We start from the raw sequence: 21595 nt of genomic DNA, 5'->3' as shown, positions 1-21595 counted from the left end.
TAGAGTTTTTTGCCTTGCAAAAGGCTCGGGAAGATCAATATCTTCATACGCATGCCATATAACCTGTAATTAATAACTCAATTAATTGTGAAGAGTCGAAAAATACTAAATTAGTTTAACACATAAGTAAATTAATTATACATCACTAAGTTAGTTAAGCAGATCATTAATTTAAAATTTTAAATGAAAATAAGAGTATTAGTTAAACATATGGTATACTAGTTATGTATTAGATACAACTTTAAGACGTTCCACCTTTAGAGAAAAAAATTATTCATATACATTCACCAATATTTTCGCAAAATAATGAATTAGTTACAATTATTAATGAATTAGACACATCAGAGAATTAGTAAAACATATCGATAAATTAGTAAAACATAATAGTAAATAAGTTATACAAATCATTTAATTAATTAAACACATTAGTCAATTAGTTGAACATATCACATAATTTGTTAAGCACAATGGTGAATTTGTTACGCTTACGCATATCAGTTGATTAGTTAAGCATATCAGTTGATTAGTCAAACTTATCAGTTTAGTCATAGTTGAAAATATCAGTCAATTAGTTAATCGTATTAGGCAGGAAGATCAAATGTGACAAGGTGGTAAATCATCAAATATGATAGTCAAAAGAAAACCCAAGATTAAGATCAAGAAATTAAATAAAGACTCCTTACATCTTTATATTCAACCTTACGGAAGAACTCCTAATAATCGATTATAGATCTCTTATTCTTCATGTTATAGAACGCCGCTTGTCCAATCTTTGTTGCAGATGAAATCATTAGGGAAAAATCCCCATGTTTCATAACAATAGAATATTTGGGAAAACATACATCAACTACGCAGGGTATCCGTAGTAATAACCACATCTGCCAAAGAAATTAAAAAAAAAATGGTTGTTGGTCAAGGGTAAAAATGTAGGATGGCAACGCAAATTGATGTTATGAACATACCTGTAAAGCAAAGGCACAACCAAAGAGGGTTGTGCAGAATGGGCCATGAGGCAGCTCCCCAAGCATAATTTGGGATATCGTGAATATCCCGGAGCAAATGTAGCCAAGAAAGCTCAATGTCACCCGTTCCATTATCTTGGTGGACGAGAGATGATATCCCTAAAAGAACCACAGCTCGACATAGTTGGTCAACACGAACATCGTCCATCGGATTTGCACCGGTGTATCACATGATTATACAAAACATCATATCTCAACTTTCCCTCAAACTCCAACCCTAAGAGTTCCTGGTAATTAGGGCTATCTTGCTTTGGGAAGCTCTACATCGGCAAAGCAGTCATATATAGAATGTCTTCCACTCCAAAAAACAGTTCCACATTACCAAAGTTAAAAGTTCTTATATTATATTCATAAGAGCAAACAACATGCTTTGTTGATGTCTTAATGTGAATGTAATGTTACATGCCTTGTCCCAACCAGACCCATGCAATTTTTTCATTCAGATAGAATGTTTAGCCCCTTCGGTTTCTCTCTCACACTCAAATTTGACTTTCCTTCCATCCTACAACCATTGTAAACAAAAACACAGCCACATCATTAAAGTCAATCTTTAAAATTAACGCCTTCAATTTCATGTTAGGTTCAGTCTTGTTTATTAAATTAAAGTCACTGAAACCTCAACCAAAAATATTAATAAAAAAAATAAATTGAACGAGAAACCTCAATCAACCGAGTCATTAGCAAAATAACTCAAAAACAACCGCATAATTGACCACAATAATAAAGTAAAAAATAGAACAAAAAAACATGAATCAACAAAATAATTACAAAAAAAGAAGGAAAGAAAAAAGAGTTACGTAAGTCGGTGACCCTCCAAGGCGTCGACTGGTGGCCGAAACTGAGAAGTGCCGAAGTGAGGAGTGAGGATAGTAGTCAGTGAGTCACAGGTCAGAAAAGAAAATGGGCATTGCACTAATTTCCTAGTTTTTTTTTTTTTTTTTCATATGAAAGCAGCCAAATTAAGCACGTGTGTTTATCAATTTCTTAATAAACACACTACTGTACTTTAAATTGGGGGAGTGAAGAAGAGGAAGAAGATGTAGTACAGTAGTAACTAGTAAGAGGAGAAGTACAGGAAATGGATTTAGGTTTTCGAGACGTTTGGTTTTGGATTTAGGTTGCTTTTTCAGTTGGGGGATGTAGGCTCCGTTTGGTAGGGCGTAAAACATTTTCACTGAAAAGTATTTTCCCATTTTACATTGTTTGCTTTGGTGTAAAACATTAAAATGTAAAACTTGGGGTGGAAAATCATTTTCCACCTTATTGAAAACATTTTCCCCCCAATTTAGAAGGAAAACACTTTCTATCACAAGTGGAGGGAAAACATTTTCCCTCACAATTGAATTTTCAGTTCAACCAAACAATGGAAAATGCTTAAAATGGAAAATCATTTTCCATTCAACCAAACAACGGAAAACTTTTTTGAAAATGAGTTTTCCATTGAAAATGTTTTACACCCTACCAAAGTAAATACATTTTTATTTTTATTTATTTATTTTTTTTTACATCAGTTTAACTGGCACATTTGTCAAGACTTAACTTTGACCATTAATATATTTGATTGTCTATTAGTAAAATTTGTAACAAAATGGAGTATTATAAAAGTAGTTACAACAACTTTTTGGTGCAGCAGGCCACACCGTGCGGCAAGGGTTACCCGAATTATTTTGTTAGGAGTTACCCGAGTTATTCAATTAGGGGTTACTCGAGTTACTCGGTCAGGGGTTATTTAAGGGGTTTGGACAGGGGTTACTCGAGGGGTTCACTCGGTCAAGGGCTACTCGAGTTACTCGGTTAGGGGTTACTCGTCGTGGGTTACTCGAGTTAATCGGTTAGGAGTTATCCGGTTAGGAATTATTTAAGGAGTTCGGTCAAGGGTTACTCGAGTAGTTCGGTCATGGGTTACTTAAGGAGTTCAGTCATGGGTTATTTAAGGGTTCAATCAGGGGTTACTTGAGAGGTTACTCAGTCAAGGGTTACTTGAGGGTTTACTCAGTCAGGGGTTACTCGAGAGGTTGGTCATGTATTACTCGAGGGGTTACTCGGTCAGGGGTTACTTGAGGGGTTACTCGGTCAAGAGTAACTCAAGTAACCCCGCCAACTTGAGTAACCCCTGACCGAGAAACTCGAGTAAACCCTGACCGAGTAAATCGAGTATCCCTTGCCGCACGGTACAACAGCAGGCTGCATTCAAAATATTGTGAAGTAGATATTGTGACAAATCTAATGATATATAATATAATAACATTTATTTATTTTATAATAGCAAAAAAATTAAGTCAAACATAACATATAAATAGTGTAAAAATCAAACTGATTCATTATAAAAAAAAAAATAAATAAAAAAAAAAAAAAAAAAACGGAGAAAATACTACGGATTACTTTAAAAAGTTCATTGTTTCGCTCTGTCACTCTTATTTTGTCCTCTGCATTAGTACAACTTTACGACCTGATTTTCCCCCTAATTTTTCGTTGAGATAATCAGATCGGGTTCGGTGAGGTAGGTCGGGTCAATTTTTAAAGTTGAGTCATACTAAATTATTGTGTCCACACGAGTCAAAATTTGAATCGGATATTTTTTCGGATCAATTTCAGATCGGGTCGGGTTGGGTGTGATTTTGACGCCTATAGATATGATTTAGACGTAAGTTATTTTTTTATTTTAGGCATTTTTTTAAAATACATTGTCAAATCTGATCTATAAATTCAGATTTATTGACATTCACAACAATTGCTTATAAGAACTAAATAGGGGAGCTTAGTTACGGGTTAAATCAAATTTAAGAATTAGCATACCGGTTTGAAATTTGGATAGGTTAGCGAATTTCAATTTTCCTATGCATTATCAAGACCAGCAAAATTTCAACTGTATCTGTAATACTCCGTACTAATTAGGAGAAGTAATTTTTGGAACAAAACGTTAGAACTTAAAATGGATCCAAACAACAATACATTTGATAATTTTTGGAACAAAGGGAGTAAAGAAAACTATGACTCGACCTTCTTCAATTAATAAAGATGTTGATTTAAGCATAATTTTTCAATAAATCTCCAATAATACATTGAAAAAATTCATGGCAATAATCCGACCTTTAGCCCATTCTTTTTTAATAATCCGACCTTTCGATTATTATTTAATAATCCGACCTTTGGGGGTCTTTAATTTTTATTGGTCCCATTTGACCAGAAACCGGTTGAAGAGGTAATTTTTTTTTTTTAAGTTTAATTTACACGTGTCACAATTTGATTTGTCCAAAATTAAAAAAAAATTAAAAAAAACCACACCCCTGCCACCACCTTCCCCACCACCCCTGCCACCATTCCCTCTCCTCCTACCCTTCACGCAGCTCCCCTCTCCCCTAGCCCAGAAATCGGTCGGCCGGCGTCCAGCTTACCCACCGCCGGCCGAACCACCTTCTATTACTCCGACCTCCCCTTAATCGTCGCCCCACCCATCCAAACGAACCCTAACCCGCGAAAACCGCAACCAACCTCCACCTTCCCTCACCGCAACCCCTTCTCGATGAAACTCTGAAATTGGTTGCGTGCCCGCGAACAATTAGAATCAAAATTGGGGCTTTGTTGAGGTTCGAATGGTGGCAGGTCAAGGTGGGCTTCGATTGCGGTGGTGGTTAATTGAGTTGGAGTTGTTTTGGTGCGGTGGAGAAGGGTGGTTGGAGTGGTGGCAGCAGCGCTGCAGGTGCTGTTATCGGCGGTGATGGGATGCGCTTATTGCGGCTGTTGTGGAGTGTATGGTGGCTGCGATGGTTGAAATGTTGTGCGCAGGGCTGCTCGGGTTAATTGATGTTGGTGGTGCGCGTAGAGGTGATAGATACGAGGGGGCTGATGAGCTGGGTTGATGACGGTGGCTGGTGAGTTTAGTACGTGGCTGTTGCGGTGATTGGTGATGAAGCGTGGCCAGGCTGCCGGAGCAGGTACCGGCGGCAGGGGGCTGGCCTGGGCTGGTGGCTGGGCTGGCTCCCTAGTGGCTGGTTGTTTTATTTTTATTTTTTTTATTTTTTCTGTTTTTTTGTTTTTTTTTTGTTTTTGTTTTTTTTTTTATTTTTTTTATTTTACCAATCACAGGCCGCCACGTGTCATGTAACCTGTTATATGACCGGTTACATGACCGGTTGGGATCAATAAAAATTAAAGACCCCCAAAGGTCGGATTATTAAATAATAATCGAAAGGTCGGATTATTAAAAAAGAATGGGCTAAAGGTCGGATTATTGCCATGAATTTTTCCTAATACATTTGTATACAATATCAGTGTCAAATTGAAAATGTAGCGTTTACTCTTGTATTTAAAGGGGAAATTTCTCATCACCAAGCATTGTCTAGATATTGTAAATATACAATGAGAAGGTTTTGCGTGAGACCAGACTCACCGTGAGTCTAATATGTCTGATACCTGACAATGATATTCTAATATCTAACAATGATATTCTAATACCTGACAATGATATTCTAATACCTGACAATAATAATCTAAAACCAAACAATAATAATCTAATACATGACAATAATAATCTAATACCAAACAATAATATTTTTGGGACTTATTCATTTTCACAGCTCTCTTCATCTCTCTTTTGATTACTTCTTCTCTATAATTTCATTCAATTCAACCTTCTAATTTCTTCTTCTTTGACTCATCGTCGTTAAACCCATCGACGGCATCAGCGTCAGCAGCGGAGAAGTGGGTAGAACCCCAGTCAGCGCCGTAGAGGATGGAAGTGGGTTGGACGTGGAGGAGTGTGACGGAGTCGGAGGGAAAGAGGTAGTTTTGGACGACCCATTGAACAATGAAGGCGCTCTCGTCGCTGAGATCGACGGAAATTGCGATTTTCCGGTGGGGTTCGTCGCCGGCAGTGGAAATAGTGGTGGAGGAAGACGCTGAAAGTGGGTAACGAGGTGATGATGGTTGGATTTCAATGGCGATTGGACGGTCAAGATTTGGTTTTGATGGTGAACTCATTTTAACGAGAGTTGATGAATGAATGGTGTTGTGAGTGTTCATGGCGGCGGACTCACGGTGAGTCCAAATTTTCGATATACAATACATTGATACTCGTACACTCCCATAGTCCCATCTCTCATTACAATTAAACTATTATGAATAGCAAACTAATTATCATACTAATGGGGGATTCTAATGTAGTCATATGACTTTTGACTACCACAATATTTTAAAATGGACGGTTAAGATTATTTGTTTTTTTATTTAGAGGTGATTTTGAGCATGTGCAGGGTGATCGATCGCATAGGGCCCCTAAGTGAAACTATTATAAAAGGGCCCCAATTTTTGAATTTAATAACATATTTTTCATCCAAAAAATGGTTTTAGGGCCCAATTTAATAAAATTGTACCGGACCACTTTCATTGTTAGCATTTGTAGACCCGCCTCTGTTTTTATTTATTTTTTGAGTAAAAATAAATAACTTTTTTCTTACAAAAAACTGATTTAAAGAATCAAACCACTCTAGTTTAAAAAAAAATAAAAAAAATCAAACCACTCTCTCTATCGTTCTAAAGATTCCATCACCATAACTATCTTCAACATTGTTCACAAATGTTAGTCAATTTTTTTTTGGCTATTAAATTTGTCTATTTCGTTGGTAATTAGTTTATGAATATGATACGTGTTCTAATTTTAACGAATATTGTAAATACGTTAGACAAATTTTATGAATTTAGTTTTTAGTATTCAATTGCTGTACTTTTTGAGTGGAATTTTACTCTTGCAATTTGGTGATTAATTGTGTTTCAAATGGTTTGCTAATTGTAAATATATTTACCCAACATAATTTTCAGTTAAACCCCTAAAAACCGAAATCTTATGTTTGTTCAATTCGTAAATGGTTGTTGAGGATTCATCAGAATTTGTGACTCCATTAATAAACAGAGAAGAGCAAGGAGGGATGAGAGCCAAATTGTAGGAAAACTGCAAACAAAAAATTGGTTTGATTTTATTTTTATTTATTTTTTTTTTTTTTTTTTTGAAACTAGAGTGGTTTGATTCTTAAAATCAGTTTTTTTTTTTTTTTTTTTTTTATAAGAAAAAAGTGATTTAATTTTACTCAAAAAGTAAATAATAAAGAAAATAATCTCAACCGTTCATTTTATAAACATTGTGGTAATCAAAAGTCATATGACTACATTAGAATATTCATAACATTTTATATTATCGTGTCCAAAAAATGAGTTTAAATATAATAATCATAAAAAGTGTAAAATATAAGGAAATTATACCTTAGAAATATACGAGTAATTTGTTTATCGAGCTGATTAACGAATTGTAATTATTTTGTTTATAAAGGGCTCCCCAAGGACCCCTATACATAACCAAACACCTTACTTAAACACAAATATTTCGTACTCGTACTAACGAATTGTCTACTTGTTCCGTAGAGAGAAAAAATAGCTACGTTTGAGTCCAGGGGAGTTGGGAGTTTTGCTTTCACTTGTGTTTATCAATGTCTTCTTCCTTAACCTTAGTTGGGTTAGTGAGCAACCCATCAATTTCTTGCCTCAAAATACAAGAAAAATCTTATAAATCTCCATCCTTTGTTAATTTTGGACAGAAAAATCACAAATCTTTGAAGTGGGTTAATCCCAATCTCAATCTGAAAAGGGTGATTCTGATTGCAGCATCAGCTTCAAATGGGTCTCCTGGGATCTATTCTTCCCAACAATTGGAGCTTTCAGTGAAGAATGTTGACCTAGTTTTGGAAGAAGTCAGACCTTATCTCATTTCTGATGGTGGAAATGTGGATGTTGTTTCTGTTCAAGATGGCATCATTACCCTTCAACTTCAAGGTTTTTTTTTCCCCCTTTAATTGGCATGTATAGTGTTTTCTGATTACTTGATTGCCATATTTTTTTAATCTTATTATCTTATAATAAGCTGTTGATATAGGCTTTAACCTCTAGAATTGGGCAAAACTGAAATATTTTACTATGTTAATTGCAAAAGTGGAGTCTTTGATTGGTAATATTCCGTAGTAATTGCAAAGATGAAACATTTGATTGATGATGGTGATTGCAAAGATGAAATATTTGATTGATAATGGTAATTACGAAGGTGAGATTTTTGATTGGTAACTGCAAAGGTGAAATATTTGATTGATAAATGGTAATTGCAAAGGTGTTTTGGTTGTGTGTTGGTGAGCCCTTTATTGAGTAGGCCTATTATGTCCATTAGTTGCATCAAAACCAGATATTGATTACTCAATCATTTCAAGTTCATCAAGAAGTTAGAAGTTCGTCCATATGTTGAAACCGTTGAAGGGAGATGCATCTAGTACTCGTACAGTCGTACCTCAGTGATGGTCTTTGTTAATGATATTAGGCCATATACTAGTAGTTAGAATACTTGCTTCTCCGTCCTTGTACTAAGATTAGGTACTTATGTTGGCTCATGTTGTAGCCAAAATGTCTTTACTTACGGGGAGGAGAGAGTTCAGATTGAGGACTATGAGGAGTGTCCTTCAAAAAATATTCTCAGGTAATGTTTGACAAAATTTGTATGCGATGATAATGAGAGTTTTTCATGTAAACGATTACATCCCTTTGATCATGGGTTTGCCTAGGATGGTGAGTTCATCAACAAGATGTTTTTTTATGGGTGATGGCCATTGATGATGGCAGGTGACTGTCATCCACCAACTTGAGCAAATCATAGTCATTGAGATGGGCCTCAAGATGTACCATCCACGTGAGATAGTAATAGGAAGAGTTTGAGAGCTTTGGAATTGTTATAGCAGTGAGGGGTTTTGATGGTCCTTGGTCATTTGGAATGCTGATTGGATTGTTGGTGTTCATTGACATTCGACAGCACAGTAGTGAGATGGGATGGACAAACAATTAGTATGAGTAAGGGAATTGGAGCAAATAACATGTACAAGTAGAAATTATATTTGCATAGCATGATGAGTATATTCATGTATATATAGCTGTTGTAGACAATTTTCAGAATGTCAACTGTTGTGTTTGTTACCTTAATGTCAATTTTTCCTATTTGTTTATGCTTAACGTACCAAGATGGAGGTTACAGAAATGCGCATGTGAAGGTGGATGTGTGGGAACACCCTAAGAGATAGAATCAGAAATGAGGTTATTCGCAAGAAAGTAGGTGTGGCAAGGCTTGCAGATAAATTAAGGGAAAATCGTCTGCGTTGTTTTGGGCATGTAAGACGGAGACCCGAGGGTCCACCGGTGCGAAGAGTGGAAGAGTGAGACCATGGAGGGGTTAAATGAGAGAGAGGGAGACCGAAAATGACTTGGTTGGAAGGAGTTAGGAAGGATATGAAGTGTATGGATGTGCATGAGGATGAAGCATTGGATCGTAAGGGATGGAGGAGGAAGATTTATGTCGATGACTACATGGAATAATCAAATTTGGTTCATGTTAGCCGACCCCACTTATGGGATTAAGGCTTTGATTGATTGATTGATTGTTTATGCTGATTGTATGTAATAATCTGCTGCACTTTCTTGACCACAACTTGGATTATTTAGCTTTCTTGGACATTCCTCTTCATATACTAGAGAGACTATAGATTAGTGTGGGCCATGTAGTTAGAACTCTTAGAAAAATCCCTATAGAATCGCTGATAAACTAGACTAGTGTCTTTTCCTATAATTTGAAAACTGAAAACTGGCGTTTATATCTGCCAGAGGATATTTGCAACTTGTTGAACCCTGTGAATTGGGTGAAAGTGAAAGTAGGATACTCCAATTTCTGAAGCAAAGGGGTTTAAAAAACATTCGTGGTGGAAAAAAAGGTGAATAAAAGATCCCACTGAATTAAATTGGGTCCATGAATCTAAGAAATAGTGAGAATTCTTGATCTCTCTCAATATCTTTCTCAATTCAAAAATCTAGGATTTGAATTGATGATTTGATGCCCTTTCATTTATTCCTCCTAAATTGCATTGATTTATCCTAAAGATTTCATTTCAATTGGAATTTGTATATTCACCATGTACTCCTTAATGCTGGTCTGTTTTTCTACCTTCAGTTTTTCATTCCTTCTTTCTGCTTTGATAACTACTTTCAGAGTTTCAGGGCTGTAGTTGTCCAATAAAAAGGCTAACAATCTGAAACCCTTTATATTGTAGATTTCTACATCAAAGCAATGATCATTGTATACTGTGTGTAATAATTGTTGTAATTACCTATATTTATTAATTCTTCTCCCTCCAACCTAAAATAAACTTCATGGTTAACTTTGTCTCCAACTTTTATCACTTACAACACCAGTATATGGAGAAGGGGGACAAAAGCATGGGTAAATCTTATGTTAAAATGATAAGAGAGAAAGTGTACAAATCAACCATTGACGTATATTTAAGGAAAGAGGTAATTATTATGAGGTAAAATATTGTAATTTAAAAGTGTATTATGGATGGAGGAAAGTTTAATTCTTGTGCATTAAATTAATTTTACTGCATGACAGGAGCATGTGAGAGTTGTCCCAGCTCAACAACCACCATGACAATGGGTATCGAAAGAGTGCTGAAGGAAAAATTTGGTGATGCAGTCAAGGATATTCGTGAAGTTAATGAAGGACAAGTAAATGAAACAACTGTTAAGGTATATCTTTCTTCAATGTTTAGTATGAGATCAAGAAGTTTTGCCGAGTAACCATCTAACAATACTTTGGTGTTTGTAGGCGGTGAATAGTCATCTAGACATACTAAGACCTGCTATTAAGAACTATGGGGGAGAGGTGGAAGTTATAACCATTGAGGATGGAGATTGCACGGTTAAATATAAGGGACCAGAGACCATTGGGTCAGGAATAAAAGCAGCTATCAAAGAAAGATTTCCAGACATTTCAAATGTGATCTTTACGAGCTAGAAAGGTAGTGTTTACTAGCTTGTATGGTTTTCATAATACTTTTTAAGACCATCTGTTATACGGACATGGTAAATCTTGTAGATAATTGATGTTTATTAATTCAACAAATATGATACATTCATTAGAGAAAACTTGTCTATATCTCTACTCTTTAAGATATTGTTCTGGCTTTCATTTGATGCAAGATTGCAACAGCATATTGGATGAGAAATTCATGCCTCATTCTTCGCACCACGGGCTAGAAAAATCGATTTAAGCCATCTTGAAAAATTGATCAAGAATGGCGTGTAAACAAAATAGCAAGTGACGGTCCAGCTGACAAGTCCCTGCATTACACAATCCAACTCTTCATTTAATAGGGTGAAACTCAACTATATAGAGCTGTGTAAGTAGAGTTTATTTACAATTACCTCGCCAAAGATTTGTAAATTTGCCTGAGGATAGTACCATAGGTGCCAATACCTGTGAAATAGCAGAGGATTACACGATAAGGATTATGGAGTTTCTGTTACAATGTTTTGGAAACAACATAATGTAATTATACAATTTTCTTTACTTCCTCTTTTCCTGCTATATAAATCTACTGGAATTGAAGATACTAGCACGTCAGCTTAGCAGACTCACTTCATGATTGGTATCTCAGCTAGTGGGCAAGCAATGCCTATGATGCAGGCAAGAGCAAACCCAAACCATGTTCTATCAGTAAGGAACCAGACGAATTCTGCTGCTGCAAACAAAGCATATGCTTCTACGTTGGCTGGCACACCTGATCTATACATCTCGGCACTCAGCTCAATAAATGCCACCAATGATCTGCGATACAAACAAATGCAGAAAATCTGTGTTCATGTATACTTTGTATGTGTATGTGTATCAATATGATCATGGTTTTCCTGTAAAAAATATGGTCATTTATGATCATTGTTTTAGAATAACTGACATTAGTGAGACAGCTGTTTTCTTAAAGCTTTCTTCTGGATTTATGTCGAGCGATGCTCTTTCATCTAAGTAGAGTTGAAATACTCCGATGGTGCAGTAGAACAATCCCAGTAGAAAAGGAACCTAATCCATCATCAGTGAGAGTGTATGTGAGAGAAAGGGAAAGGCGGACATACAGAGAGAGAGAGAGAGAGAGAGAGAGAGAGAGAGAGAGAGAGAATTCAAACCCAAATGTTGGTGTGCAGAGGACCAATTTGAACTGAACCACTTTGATAAACCACGAGGTCTACCCGTGAATGGAGACCATCGATGAGGGGACCCAAGAAGAAGCCCGAACCAAATAGTGAGAGCGCGATAGGTGGCCATGCAGTTTTAAGTTGTACTTTGTCCTGCTTCTTTAGGCTGCTGCACTTGGGTTGGCTCGCGATATAGATTGGTTTCCTTTGTGACATTCCGCGGTTGTGTAGAGAAGGCAAAACATGCGTGCAAAGTGAAAGGTGATGTTGCATCTCGGTTTCTTTATATTTTATGAGTTTCAGAAATGTACAACATGGAGTATATGTTATTGAGATTGTTGCTGAAATTTTAGTGTTGATACTCTTCTGTGTCTGATACTTCAAACTTAAAGTGCGGGAGAAAATTCTCAACCGCATATTGTTGATTAGAAGGGGACAAAAGAAAAAATTCAAATAAAATCAAGAAATTCAGTGAAGTATAAAACTGTAATGTGGACAAGACTGGTATTTAACTCGAAACAAGCATTTTGTTTGTAGTTAAAAGGAGGTTCAACCTATATCTTTAGGCAAAGCTAGCTCTTTCCCTAAGGAGAGTAGTTGGAAGAAGCTTATCATAATGTTGACGTCTTTTAGTAACAGAATATAATTTGCGCCTTAAGTTGGGAAAAAGCATTGCATGGCACATTGTGGATAGCATAATATACATAAGTATCAAAAGGATTGAATTTATTCAATGTAAGATACAAAATATTTTTAGCCTAAAAATGGATACAAATGAGTTTGTGGCACTAAAAAAGAGTGACATACTACTACATCCATCAGAAAGTTAAAGCTCCTAATTCTAGGGCATGGTGCTGCAATCATCCATCTGCTTTCAATTTCCGAGCCCTTTTGGTCGCTGGTGATGATGGAGCATCTGATGATCTTCCAGGCCCCTTCAAGTTATAATCACAGTTTTTTTAGAAAAAATTAAAAATTGGGAGCTAAAAACTGAAACAGACAAGTAAAATGCAATTTACAGAAAGAACTACATTTACCTTTCTTTTCTGATCCCTTTTACCGACTCTATCCCCTGTAATAGGAAATAAGTTCAGCAACACAGTGACTTGTTAGCCATCTAATTATTAAAAAAAAGTCATTAAAGACAAACCAAAAAAAGGTGAGAAATGTTTACCTCCAAAACTTAGAGGCTCGGGAACAAAAGGGCGGTCCTGATCCCCAGCACGTTGGGAACGCTGTTAAACAGACAGAAGGAAACATTTAGGTTCCAGCAAAGTAAAAAAGGACATAATTTTATCTAGTACTTCAATTTCAAATTAAAATTATGAAGTCCAGTTTATACACATGAAAACACATCTTAAGCATCAAGCCACAAAGAGCAACAAAAAAGGTTTTTTTTAAAGAAAAAAAATATTAAAAACAGGTAATAAGCTGGATGAAGCAATGCTATTAAAGAAAAGTTGATGGTCATTTCAGGCCACATCAAAATCAAAATTCAAAATACTGATGCTATTGAAACATGGATTTCAAACCTTAGGTGTTTCTGGAGTGTCAGTGTATGATCCCTCACGATAAGAAGAACCCTCTGCCTCCTTGTACTGAAACTAAGATTGCAAGTTACCATAAGTCAGTTAAATATACAGGACACAGTCAATCTTAATTTTTTATATCTCAGGGAGCAAATTACCTGCTTTTGAAGATTCAGTAAAGTTAAAATCTCCTTTCTCAATTCAAGATGCTCGGCACATACAGATTTTGTTGGGACCTTTGGCTTCAAATTAACCTGAAAGAAAAAGGCAATTTAATCCTACATAAAATTAATCCAACAACAAGAAGGAAACAAGTTGATGAGAAACAAAATGGTGAGATGGAGCTCCAGAGTTAGCATCTGCTCCCAAAGGCATTACTTAAGCTTCTAAAAGGCATCATCATCCTTTTATATCTTTTCCGCTCTCTAAAATAATAATCCGAGCCTGTAAATAGAGAGGGTACACATCAATTGGAGTAGGGATTGAAGAGGGATTCCTCTATTTCTTTGGTCCAAGGGAATGGGAATGGAGCTGGAAGGGCTTAGGTGGCTGGCCGCTAAAAGAATAGTAAGGACTAATGACATTCCTTGGTTTGCACTCCTAACATGAGAACAATAACTCCACATATAGCCAAACCCACCAAGTAAATTTGGCCTTAGTGGGCCAGTTATTTACCAACTACCCACAAAAACTCAAGAGCAGGAATATAATTCAGGTTCAACAAAAAGATTTGCATCATGAGGCAGGTGCTTATACAGGCTCCAATAATGAAGCAAATTGGTCCCAATGCAAGTTGCAATCACATTTTTAGATAGGCAAATTATAAGAAAAGATGCATGCATACAATAAGACAGTCAAAGTCACTTTTTTTCTCATTAATAGTCACATAATCCTCTATGATGTGTCAATGTCACTTCTGCCTTACTGCACATCTGTGGACACACACACACTCAGAGGGGGGGAAAAAGAGGTGGTGCTGTATTGGAAGACCATAACTGTTGTACCACAGCATAAATTCTAAATGTCAAAGATTGAATATCATTAACCACTTTCTATTTTCTACAAAAGATGACATATTACTATCAACAGCTGATATTCTTTAAGAGATTCAGATCTTAGAATTCGAGAACTAGCTAGGTTAATATGAAGTCAAACCCCATATACACTGAAGATGCAGTAGTTATTTCCCCTCTACATATAGCTTCAGCATCACATATATCACGCCATATTCGTAAAACCAATTTATTATGCATAAAATAATACAAATTTAACCGAAAGATAAAAAAACAAACCCCAAGATCTTGCAAAGTCTGCTCAACCCGCTTGATTGTTCGAAGGCCAGCAGAAGAGCTAACAGCCTGTACCATTTGGTCAAGAGCATATGTCCTCAAGTATACACGCATCTGCAAATAGTTCAAAGGTAATATAAATACTCAATGACTGAATTTTATACCTACAACATTGCAATTTGCGAATTCCTGACAAATGATATGGGATAGATGAGCTATTTGACAATTAGTTGAAACATTGACACACGAAAAAGGTGCAGAGAGACTGTTCCTAATGGAACTCACCGAACGAAGAGAGGCCAGGGTAGCAGCATTATCTGCTGCAGCAGGAGCTGCAGAGATAGGTGATACAGAACCAGGATGAGCAGTGCGATCAGCATCTGCACCAACATCCGAGGTTGCCAGTAACTCTGACTCCTCTGCTTCCTGGAATACATATTGAAAAATCATAAGTCAAAGTCTTCTATTCTCCTTCTACATGATTGGCTGACCGGTGGCAGAGAAGATAAAACATATTCAAAAAATTGGTGCCAACCAATTAAATATGCAGTCCAACCCTTAAAAGATATATGGCCTTCAAGTACAAAATAGTAGAAAATTGACACAGTTTCAAAGAGTTTTAAGGAAAAATATTGAAGTGTGACTGAACATTGTGTTATTCTTTTACGGCATGTATGTTATAGCTAGTTACAAACATACAAGGCGCCTGAAAATCTAAGAATTTGGACTTTTCAATTCACCTTGGCCGAAATAAAAAAAATTCAGGGAAAAAAAGTTCAATTAAGACCTACCCATGAACAATTCACAGCTAAAATAACTTAAGATTAGCTAAGCTTAGGACCATTAGATACAAAAAAAATTAGTTCAGATTAGCTCAAATCACGACCAATAAGTTCATTTATATAAAGAAAAGCTCAAATTTTAATCATTAAAGGGAAATATACTGAGCAGTCGGCAGGAAATTGCTTATATTCTAAATCCTAACACAGAATAAGGCAATTTTCTCATAGTCAAGATCATAGCCTAGATCAATTATCAGGAAGAAATAATTTCTTGTTATCTACAACAACTAAAAGCATTTTACATGAGCCATTTTATAGCTGAAAAAATATGAATGACAAGCTCAATCTCATTCGAAGGGGGGAAGAAAAAAGGTAGAGGACAGGTAAGACCAAAAAGCATTAACAATACATGGGAGGTTAAGAAAGTGATCATCAAAATCAAAAGGTACAAAATATAAGTACAGAACTAGGACCAATCATTTCGAAGATAGCTGAATACAGTTTTCAGTCTCAAACTCTATCTCACCCTTGAAGATAACAAAACCCTTTAAAAATCAATACCAGAAACATCGCAGATGCACAAGCAAAGAATATGGACTACAAAAGCTGGCCAGTTTTTTGGGTAAAAAGCACTATAGCCCCACCAATCACATTATGTGAACAGTCATATAAAAGTAGAGGTAAGCGCAAGCTCAACATATCCTCTTTAATAATAATTTTTTAAACATAAATCAAGCAGATAGCATCCCGACTTATAGAGTACCTTAGCCAACAAACGTGCCTCTTGAATTCTTTTAGCTTCAGCAAGAATCTAAAAAACAAGAAAACACAATAAGAAGTGACAATGATATGCACTAATAACAAGTTAGCTAATACTAGAACTCTAACAAAGATTGCTACTGAGGCTACAATATAGCTTTGCAGACTATAGATAACACAATAAAGTGCAGACCTCAGCGTCCTTGCGCTCTTGATGTTTTGTTTGAGAAAGAACCATTGACAAAGCACGCTTGCGCTCTGTCTCCTGTTTTGCATTGTACGGTTCCTATTACATGAAAGCAGGTTGCAACAATATGTTAATACAATTACAAGCAGAAACCTTAATAGGGATATCAATGAGCCAATGCATTCGTGAACAGCTTGTGAACAAACTTGGTCAAAGCTAGTTTGTTAATAAACAAATGACTCGAACAAAAATTTCAAGTTCGTTTAGTAAAAAAGCCTAGCTCGAACAGCTTATAACTTGACTTCTTAAGGCTCGTGGACAGCTTTATGTTTGTTTATATGCTCATTCGTGTATGTTTATAAACTCGTTCAAGCTCGAATATTATAAATTAAAAAAATCTATGCCCGCTTTTTTATTTTAATACGTGAAATATCTTTTTAAGAAATTTATAGTATATCACAAAAGAGAACCAAAATGTATATTATCAAAAATGATTATTTTTAATATTAGCTTTTTTTAATAATAGCATTATATATTTTATTCAAAAAAAAAAAAAAAAAAAAAAAAAATAGCATTATATATCCGTTTAAATTCGATCTTGCTCATTTATCATGACTAGTTAACAAAAAAAAAAATTCCAGTTTACTTAGCTCAGCTCAAGCTTGAGCACGAATTAAACAGCCTACTCATAAGCTAAACTCAAACAACAAAAAACTTAGACGAGCCCAGCTCAAACAAGCAAAATAAAGCTCAGTTGTTTAATTCATGCTACTTGCATGTTTCTTATCAAGCCTAAATCGAACGGCTAATACTCAGTTTGATTCAGCTTGTTGATATCCTAAATCTTGATAGATAATTAAAACGATTATTAATCAGTTCACCATACCTTAATCAATGGATGCCCAGAAACATCAGCAGGAGATGGAGCTCTAGCTATCAGTAAAGCTCTAGTCACTGTACAAAAGAATACGAAGTTAAGTAAAACACTGAAAGGATTCAATTATAGCTGAAGAAGTTAATTCATATTAAAACATTTTCCAAGCAAAACACTTCAGAAAATGCAGAGAGAGAGAGGTATGAAATACAAGGTCAGCAGAGAAATACCACTATAATATCGATCCTTCAACTCCTCCACAGTCCGAGGCGATGGAAACCTATCAGCTATTAAGACAAAACGGAGATCGAACCTCTCACACAGCTCAAATAAGGTGTCTGTCTCTTCCTTAGTCCATTTCTGGAAAGAAGATAACGCCAAAACAGAGGGAAAAAAAAAAAAAAAGGGGGTTACGAATAGGATGCAGCTGTATGTTATATAATGTGCTTAAGTAGCATGGGTTACTTGCAAGAAAATTTATTATGAAGGATGAACTCCCCAGAAAAAAATCCAGCAAACTTAAGTAAGATGCGTGAAATGACAATGTTTATGCGCGGTGAATCCTTGGATAAAATCTCAACAAACTCAACTTGAAGCAGACAGTAATTGTAGAATAAATTTTTCTAAAGTCCTAATACATGCATATCAAGGTGAAATTTCAAGATCAGAATAAATTTGTTATGTATTAAACGACTTCCTTCGTTCTTTTCCTATTGAAGCATTTGGGTTTTTACCCTTCAAACACAACCCTTTGACCACCTATTGTGATTATTACAAAAGGAAAAATATAGTTATATGGGGTCTTGTTTCATTCGTCTCGATATACACTTTCAAAATAAACTCTTCAATTTTTACAAAAAGATAACAAAAGATAAATGGTCAAAATGCAAATTTTCACATGTTGCAAACTTGCAATAGATAAAGAACAGAGGAAGCATTTATTATGAATTGATACCTACAGGATCTGTCAAGTAGTTCTCGTACTCCTCGTCTGTGTATTTGATAACATCAACTGACTGGGACACAAAAGCAAAAAGAATGTCTCATTTCGGGAAGTAATATAGCAAAGCAGCCAAAGAGCCAAATCATTAGGAGGAATGTGGGAGCTCAAGGGGCAGAAGCTCCAACAACTCAGACCATGAGGTTGCTCAAACCCTGTCCAACCAATCCTCAAGCTGGGAGAGAAGAGGTTGCTCATTCAGTCCTACTATTGTATGGTACAATTTAGAAAGCTATTTTTCCATATCCTACCATCCCTCTCCACCCAATGCCCCAAAATACGAGACAGGATATTATATATATCCATCAGTTGTAACATGTTTATTCTTAAATTGGCTAAGGCATAATATACAGCAATGAGCATACCTTGTTATATTTGGCAAAAGGATAATCACCCGTTGGAGGCACACCATTTACAACTCTGACCTACATGAAGAATTGGAAAATTCAGTTAATGCTCAATATAAAAATCAAACAATTTCATTTATTAAGACAGAAGAGATCAAAGTGAAGAAACATATACCCAGTGGTAGAGCTCCAAATTATCTTTCCGAGCTGAATTTGTGAACGAAAGCCATTGCCAAGTAACCTGCTCAAGACATGGAAAATGGGTGACTTAAATATAAATTAGCATTCATGCTCCAACCCTTCGTCAAGGTGCATCACCCTCCAAGACAATTAGAACTACTTTCAGTCGTTCGTCGTTACATTTGACACGAACCCAGATAAGCAAGCGCCCATGGAACCTATGTTACTCACTGCTTAAACTTAACTAAGAAAACACGAAGTAATTCATACCATTGAAGTGTCAATTGTCAATTATCTACTTACATGGCTATAAACCCAGTAAAATGATGATTCCAAGTAATATTAATGTAACTTCTTTATTACATGACTACGACTCGATGACAAATTCATTCCAAGACGAGATTTTTCCAAGCAATTGAGCTCAATTTCACAAAATCAAAAGACAAAATGATAAAAAAATAAGCAAAAGGGTGTGACCTTCTCATCAGTTGGTCGACGTTTCTTGAGCTGAGCGACATCAATTGCTGGCATAAGAGGTGGAACTCCTCCAGTAAGCATGTAAACCTATTCATTTATCATACAATCAAAAATTCAACATCTTCCAAAAACTATCAAATTCAAAGGGCAAAAAAGGAGGAGAGAGAAAATTGTTAAAACCTCGCGAGAAATGCCATCGGGCTTCCGGTGAGGTTCTTTGGGAGGTTTAGACTTCTTCTCTTGTGATAATGGCAAAGTGTTTTTGGGTATTCCGAGAATGTCTTTTGCATCCATCTTTCACTCTGCCTTTTCCAGATAAATTCTCCAGATCTGATAATTAGTTTATCAGGGAGAGTGAGTTAGTTCGATTTCTGGGAAACTTTGAATATGCCCTAAATCAATTTGATCTTCAATTCTTCAATTTGGGGAAAAACCGAGAAATGGTAGGGAGGTTGGAACTTGGAAAAACACCCTTTGATTTGTGTCAAAAATAAGCAAAATTTTCCGAGGGAAGATGAGTGACAAATCAATAACGTTTGACCCTAAAATGTAAAATATTTTCCCACCGATTAACGAGTTAATGAAGTATCATTGTAACAACATAGTTTTGGGGGGTTATTAGAGTTGGACGGAGTAATAAGTGGATTTTATTTTATTCAAACTTGTTTTCTTAGTATATGTTATAATATTATGTTTGATTAAAGGGCCGTCTTAACCATATTAGGAGCCCTGTGTTGATTTTCAATTTTGGCCCCCATATATATATATATATATATATATATATATATATATATATATATATTCTCCGTTATGCCACGGTAATTTTTCTATAAAATTAAGCACCAATTCTAATTGCATTTTGCTGTACAGACAAACAGTTTAGTAGCATCCCAAATCCCAATACAAGTTATACAGCTTCTAATTCTTCTTTATCAATGGGTAGAGCAATAAAGTACTTATGCATACTATTTTACACAATATATACTTATATTACATTTGTATTTTCTGAAGTTGGAACAAAAGATAATCCACTTGCATTTACAAATACACAAAATAAATCCCAAAAAAAAAAAAACAATTTTAAAAAGATTTGTAGAACTATGTTAAAAAAATAAAGACCATAAAACTATTAGGGTTCTTCTGGTTCCTTTTAGGGTTTCCCCCTTGGGAAGATTTTTTTTAGCCTCCATTGCTAGATTTTTTCTATTTTTTTTTTTTTTTTTGAAGGTTTTCTTCATTCTTCTCCTTTTCTCTCTTTCTCCTTCATCTCTTTTCTTCTGATCTCTTTTGTGAATCTTTGTAAGGGCTTCTATAAGTGTTTTTACCGGTGGTAAGCCCTAAAAAAAAACTTTTTAATTGTTTTCAATAAGTGGATCCCATCTTTGAGATGGTGGTTATTCTATTATGGTTAATTTCTTTTCGTGTTTGTCTGTCGAAGATTGAAAATTTAGGGTTTCATAATATCCGAAAGTATCTAGAAGACCATATGAGTATTTTCACTCAAACAACTATTCGTCAGTGGATCTCAAACCAAATTAGTGTTAACTCACAAATTGTATTGCTTCGGATGAAATTTAAGGCGATCGTTGATCGAATTTGTGATGTAACTAGTTCTAAGGTGATTTGTACTTATGTTGGAATTCTAATTTTCCTCGGAATTGTTTGTAAGTGTCGTTTGGCTATCTTTCATTAATGAAATCCTTTTTCTTCTTGTAAAAAAAAAAATAAAATAAAAAATAAAGTTAACAAAATTTCAAAAGACAAAGCCATAGAAAATTAAATTCCAAAAATTATCAAAAAAAAAAAAAAAAAAGCCATGAAAACCATAAAACCCATGAAGTCGCAATCCATTAACACAAATAAACAATCAAAAAAAATTACGGAGTAGTGATCGAAATTACCAAGTATTTGGAATTTGGTAATTTGAACGAAGTTTGGAACTAATCATATGTATTAATTGGAGTTTGAATCTTCCACTTTGATGAATTCATCTTTATAACCGTTTTATGGGTCTTACTCAATCGAGTGTAAAATGTAATAGCAAAGAAATTTAGCATTATATTACTCATTGATAATTCGTTGAAAGAAGAGGGAGGAGGCTGAGAG

At 35.4% G+C, this 21595-nt stretch overlaps 4 protein-coding genes across 8 annotated transcripts; 1 reads left to right on the top strand and 3 right to left on the bottom strand.

Moving 5' to 3' along the window:
* Positions 1–5648: 5648 nt before the first annotated feature.
* On the bottom strand, positions 5649–6002 carry LOC110734581 (universal stress protein PHOS34-like). Its single transcript, XM_021914747.1, has one exon. It carries the CDS (start codon positions 6000–6002, stop codon positions 5649–5651), a length of 354 nt encoding a protein of 117 aa, XP_021770439.1.
* Positions 6003–7370: 1368 nt separating this feature from the next.
* LOC110734243 (nifU-like protein 1, chloroplastic) lies at positions 7371–11445 on the top strand. Of its 3 annotated transcripts, none has more exons than XM_021914308.1 (4): positions 7371–7844; positions 10486–10622; positions 10702–10894; positions 11086–11445. In XM_021914308.1, exons 1-3 carry the CDS (start codon positions 7502–7504, stop codon positions 10888–10890), a joined length of 669 nt encoding a protein of 222 aa, XP_021770000.1. In that variant the 5' UTR covers positions 7371–7501; the 3' UTR covers positions 10891–10894; positions 11086–11445. The 3 variants fall into 3 exon arrangements, with proteins under 3 accessions (XP_021770000.1, XP_021769999.1, XP_021769998.1); XM_021914307.1 differs by having other exon boundaries at positions 11076–11445; XM_021914306.1 differs by lacking the exon at positions 11086–11445 and having other exon boundaries at positions 10702–11046.
* Positions 11087–12489, bottom strand: LOC110734242. 2 transcript variants are annotated; one of them, XM_021914304.1, is made up of 4 exons: positions 12057–12489; positions 11831–11952; positions 11515–11703; positions 11262–11352 (listed from the first exon to the last, which is right to left on the bottom strand). In XM_021914304.1, the coding sequence occupies exons 1-4, from the start codon at positions 12480–12482 to the stop codon at positions 11262–11264; spliced, it is 828 nt and encodes a 275-aa protein (XP_021769996.1). In that variant the 5' UTR covers positions 12483–12489. The 2 variants fall into 2 exon arrangements, with proteins under 2 accessions (XP_021769997.1, XP_021769996.1); XM_021914305.1 differs by lacking the exons at positions 11831–11952; positions 12057–12489 and adding an exon at positions 11087–11216 and having other exon boundaries at positions 11301–11352; positions 11515–11824.
* A 230-nt stretch (positions 12490–12719) lies between these two features.
* On the bottom strand, positions 12720–20121 carry LOC110734241 (SWR1-complex protein 4-like). Of its 2 annotated transcripts, none has more exons than XM_021914303.1 (16): positions 19670–20121; positions 19490–19576; positions 19008–19073; positions 18851–18910; positions 18445–18501; positions 17716–17845; positions 17498–17565; positions 16618–16710; positions 16429–16476; positions 15169–15309; positions 14887–14997; positions 13753–13848; positions 13598–13663; positions 13240–13300; positions 13103–13137; positions 12720–13000 (listed from the first exon to the last, which is right to left on the bottom strand). In XM_021914303.1, exons 1-16 carry the CDS (start codon positions 19781–19783, stop codon positions 12926–12928), a joined length of 1308 nt encoding a protein of 435 aa, XP_021769995.1. In that variant the 5' UTR covers positions 19784–20121; the 3' UTR covers positions 12720–12925. The 2 variants fall into 2 exon arrangements, with proteins under 2 accessions (XP_021769995.1, XP_021769994.1); XM_021914302.1 differs by having other exon boundaries at positions 13598–13669; positions 19670–20119.
* Between the last annotated feature and the right edge of the window lie 1474 nt (positions 20122–21595).

The sequence above is a fragment of the Chenopodium quinoa genome, unplaced genomic scaffold (genome assembly GCF_001683475.1).
Source record: "Chenopodium quinoa cultivar QQ74 unplaced genomic scaffold, ASM168347v1, whole genome shotgun sequence".
NCBI lineage: Eukaryota > Viridiplantae > Streptophyta > Magnoliopsida > Caryophyllales > Amaranthaceae > Chenopodium > Chenopodium quinoa.
Note: the sequence above shows the minus strand (reverse complement) of the source record. Positions and strands in the feature narration are given on the sequence as shown.

Coding starts and splice junctions, on each gene's coding strand:
- LOC110734581 (XM_021914747.1), bottom strand. CDS start 6,002: ATGAGTTCACCATCAAAACCAAATCTTGACCGTCCAATCGCCATTGAA.
- LOC110734243 (XM_021914308.1), top strand. CDS start 7,502: ATGTCTTCTTCCTTAACCTTAGTTGGGTTAGTGAGCAACCCATCAATT. Junction 7,845..10,485: donor CATTACCCTTCAACTTCAAG/GTTTTTTTTTCC, acceptor ACTGCATGACAG/GAGCATGTGAGAGTTGTCCC. Junction 10,623..10,701: donor TAAATGAAACAACTGTTAAG/GTATATCTTTCT, acceptor TGGTGTTTGTAG/GCGGTGAATAGTCATCTAGA.
- LOC110734241 (XM_021914302.1), bottom strand. CDS start 19,783: ATGGATGCAAAAGACATTCTCGGAATACCCAAAAACACTTTGCCATTA. Junction 17,846..18,444: donor AGAACTACTTGACAGATCCT/GTAGGTATCAAT, acceptor TCTTCTTTCCAG/AAATGGACTAAGGAAGAGAC. Junction 13,301..13,597: donor ACACTCCAGAAACACCTAAG/GTTTGAAATCCA, acceptor TCTGTTTAACAG/CGTTCCCAACGTGCTGGGGA.
- LOC110734242 (XM_021914304.1), bottom strand. CDS start 12,482: ATGCGGTTGAGAATTTTCTCCCGCACTTTAAGTTTGAAGTATCAGACA. Junction 11,704..11,830: donor AAAACAGCTGTCTCACTAAT/GTCAGTTATTCT, acceptor TTTGTATCGCAG/ATCATTGGTGGCATTTATTG. Junction 11,353..11,514: donor GCTGAGATACCAATCATGAA/GTGAGTCTGCTA, acceptor GCTATTTCACAG/GTATTGGCACCTATGGTACT.